The sequence below is a fragment of the Gavialis gangeticus genome, unplaced genomic scaffold, assembly GCF_001723915.1.
Source record: "Gavialis gangeticus isolate Ggan-Ray unplaced genomic scaffold, GavGan_comp1, whole genome shotgun sequence".
NCBI lineage: Eukaryota > Metazoa > Chordata > Crocodylia > Gavialidae > Gavialis > Gavialis gangeticus.
In genome coordinates this window covers 46,873,169-46,874,954 of record NW_017729024.1, presented here as the reverse complement: position 1 = coordinate 46,874,954, position 1,786 = coordinate 46,873,169, and the positions used below count along the sequence as shown (strand labels likewise).

General features: G+C 40.6%; 1 protein-coding gene across 1 annotated transcript in view; it reads right to left on the bottom strand.

The window, feature by feature from the left end:
- HSDL2 (hydroxysteroid dehydrogenase like 2) overlaps positions 1 to 1,786 on the bottom strand; it is a 50,092-nt gene that overhangs the window by 1,134 nt on the left and 47,172 nt on the right. The window contains exons 9-10 of the mRNA XM_019517055.1: positions 1,103 to 1,300; positions 682 to 810 (exon numbers count right to left, since the gene is read on the bottom strand). Of these exons, the coding sequence (XP_019372600.1) occupies positions 682 to 810; positions 1,103 to 1,300 (327 nt within the window). The remainder of the gene's footprint in view (positions 1 to 681; positions 811 to 1,102; positions 1,301 to 1,786) is intronic.

Sequence of the window (1,786 nt, the reverse complement as noted above, 5' to 3'; positions counted from 1 at the left end):
GGGGGGGGGGCTTTCCTTCATCCACCCATTTCTATAGTGATTTTTTTGTGGAATTTATAACTATGACTGATTTATCTAAATAATGGACAACTTTTCAAGTGATTAATTTACACTTCTCTTCTGTTTTGAAGATATGCTAGGATCAAACTAACGTTTAAATTTTTTTTCTCTTCCAAACAAGCTCAACATTGTCCCCACAGACACACACATGCTTGCAAGTGTGCATCCAGCCCATGATTCCAAAAAAGCTTAACAGAACCAAGTTTTCAATCAACGAAACTAACTTATAGGCAAGTGCTGAAACACTCGAGGTAAGTGCATCTGAACAAACAACCATTTGTGTATTTTCTGGATGTAGTATATTCTGCAAGCCTTAAATGTACACAATTCAGAGAGATTATTTAAACAAGAGAGGCACAAACAAAGATCAATCGGTCAGTTGGTCCTTTCTGAAACATTTAAAGCATTGGGAAGGAAAAGAAAGACTTGTAAGTAGATGTTAAAATAATGGTAGTTCCACCCTTTATATATTCTCAGTTCAGTAGTAAAAAGGTCAGGAAAGATTTGGGGAATAATATTGTACTTAGCCACCAAAACCCTAAGACTTCTAGTCACATATCTACAATGAAAGGAACCTCTAATGATCAGTGAATCACAGAAATAATTCTAGCTACTACCCACCTGTGAACATTTTCACGAAGTCATTGCTGGACATGCTCATAATTACATCAGCTTTCACAGGAGGCTCTCCAGAACCTGTGTTCCCACCTTTGTTTTTAAGATCAATGTACCAAGTTCCTCCCTCTTCACCTACACAGAAGGCAATGGAAACAAGTTACAGCACGTTAGGTAAGAGTCACATTGTCTGCAAGATGAGCATTCATGTCAGTGTGGAAAAAGATAGTTTTCATAAACTGCTAAGTTTTTTTTAAACACTTTTGAGTTGCATAAACTAAGAAGTTCCACATCCTCCATCACATGGAAGATGTCAAGCATAAATCATCATTTTTCACTGTACCTTTGAATAAGCCATGAAAACACTGAATGAATTTTACTGTAAGCTTATGCATATAGGGATTCAACAAAAGAACCTCCTTCTTACCGGATAACTCAAAAAGAAAGACACCTTGGGTAGATTTTACAACATCTTCATTAATTATTCCCTCAATAATTTTAAACGTTTCTGCAACAGACTCCAAAGGCTTAGTTGTTCTTGTTTCTAAGCTAATCTGGCTCCCCTCCGGTCCTGTATGCTTGGCTCCATCTGCTTTCTTCTCCTCTCTGAATCCTGAGGAAGCACCTAAAAATGTACAAAGTGCTAAGTATGCTTTATTATACTTTATCTCTAGAAATCTGCTTAGACAAGTATATATACTGTATTTTAAAACACCAGCAATGTTCTAGATCATGGCCACTCAACCTCTGATCTATGAGCACGATCCAGACCACAAAGCCATGTCACCCAGCCCATGGGGCTCCCTACAAGTCTAGAAATTTGGTGGTGGGAAAGGGCTGCAGTGTTAATTGCGACTCCCCTGCTACCAAATTTCTAGACCTCTGAGGAGCCCCGAGGGCCAGGTAACATAGTCCTGTACTTAAGATCAGGCTGACGCACGGCCAGATCTGGGTGTGTAGTGATACGCTGGGACATGGCTGGATTCAGTGTCCAGGACTGGGCTGGTGTGCAGCTGGATCTGGAGCACGGGGTTTATACCCATGGCCCAACCCCACCTGCTGACTCTGCAGGGGATGCATGCTGCAGACTGACCCCATGCCTCTCATCTAG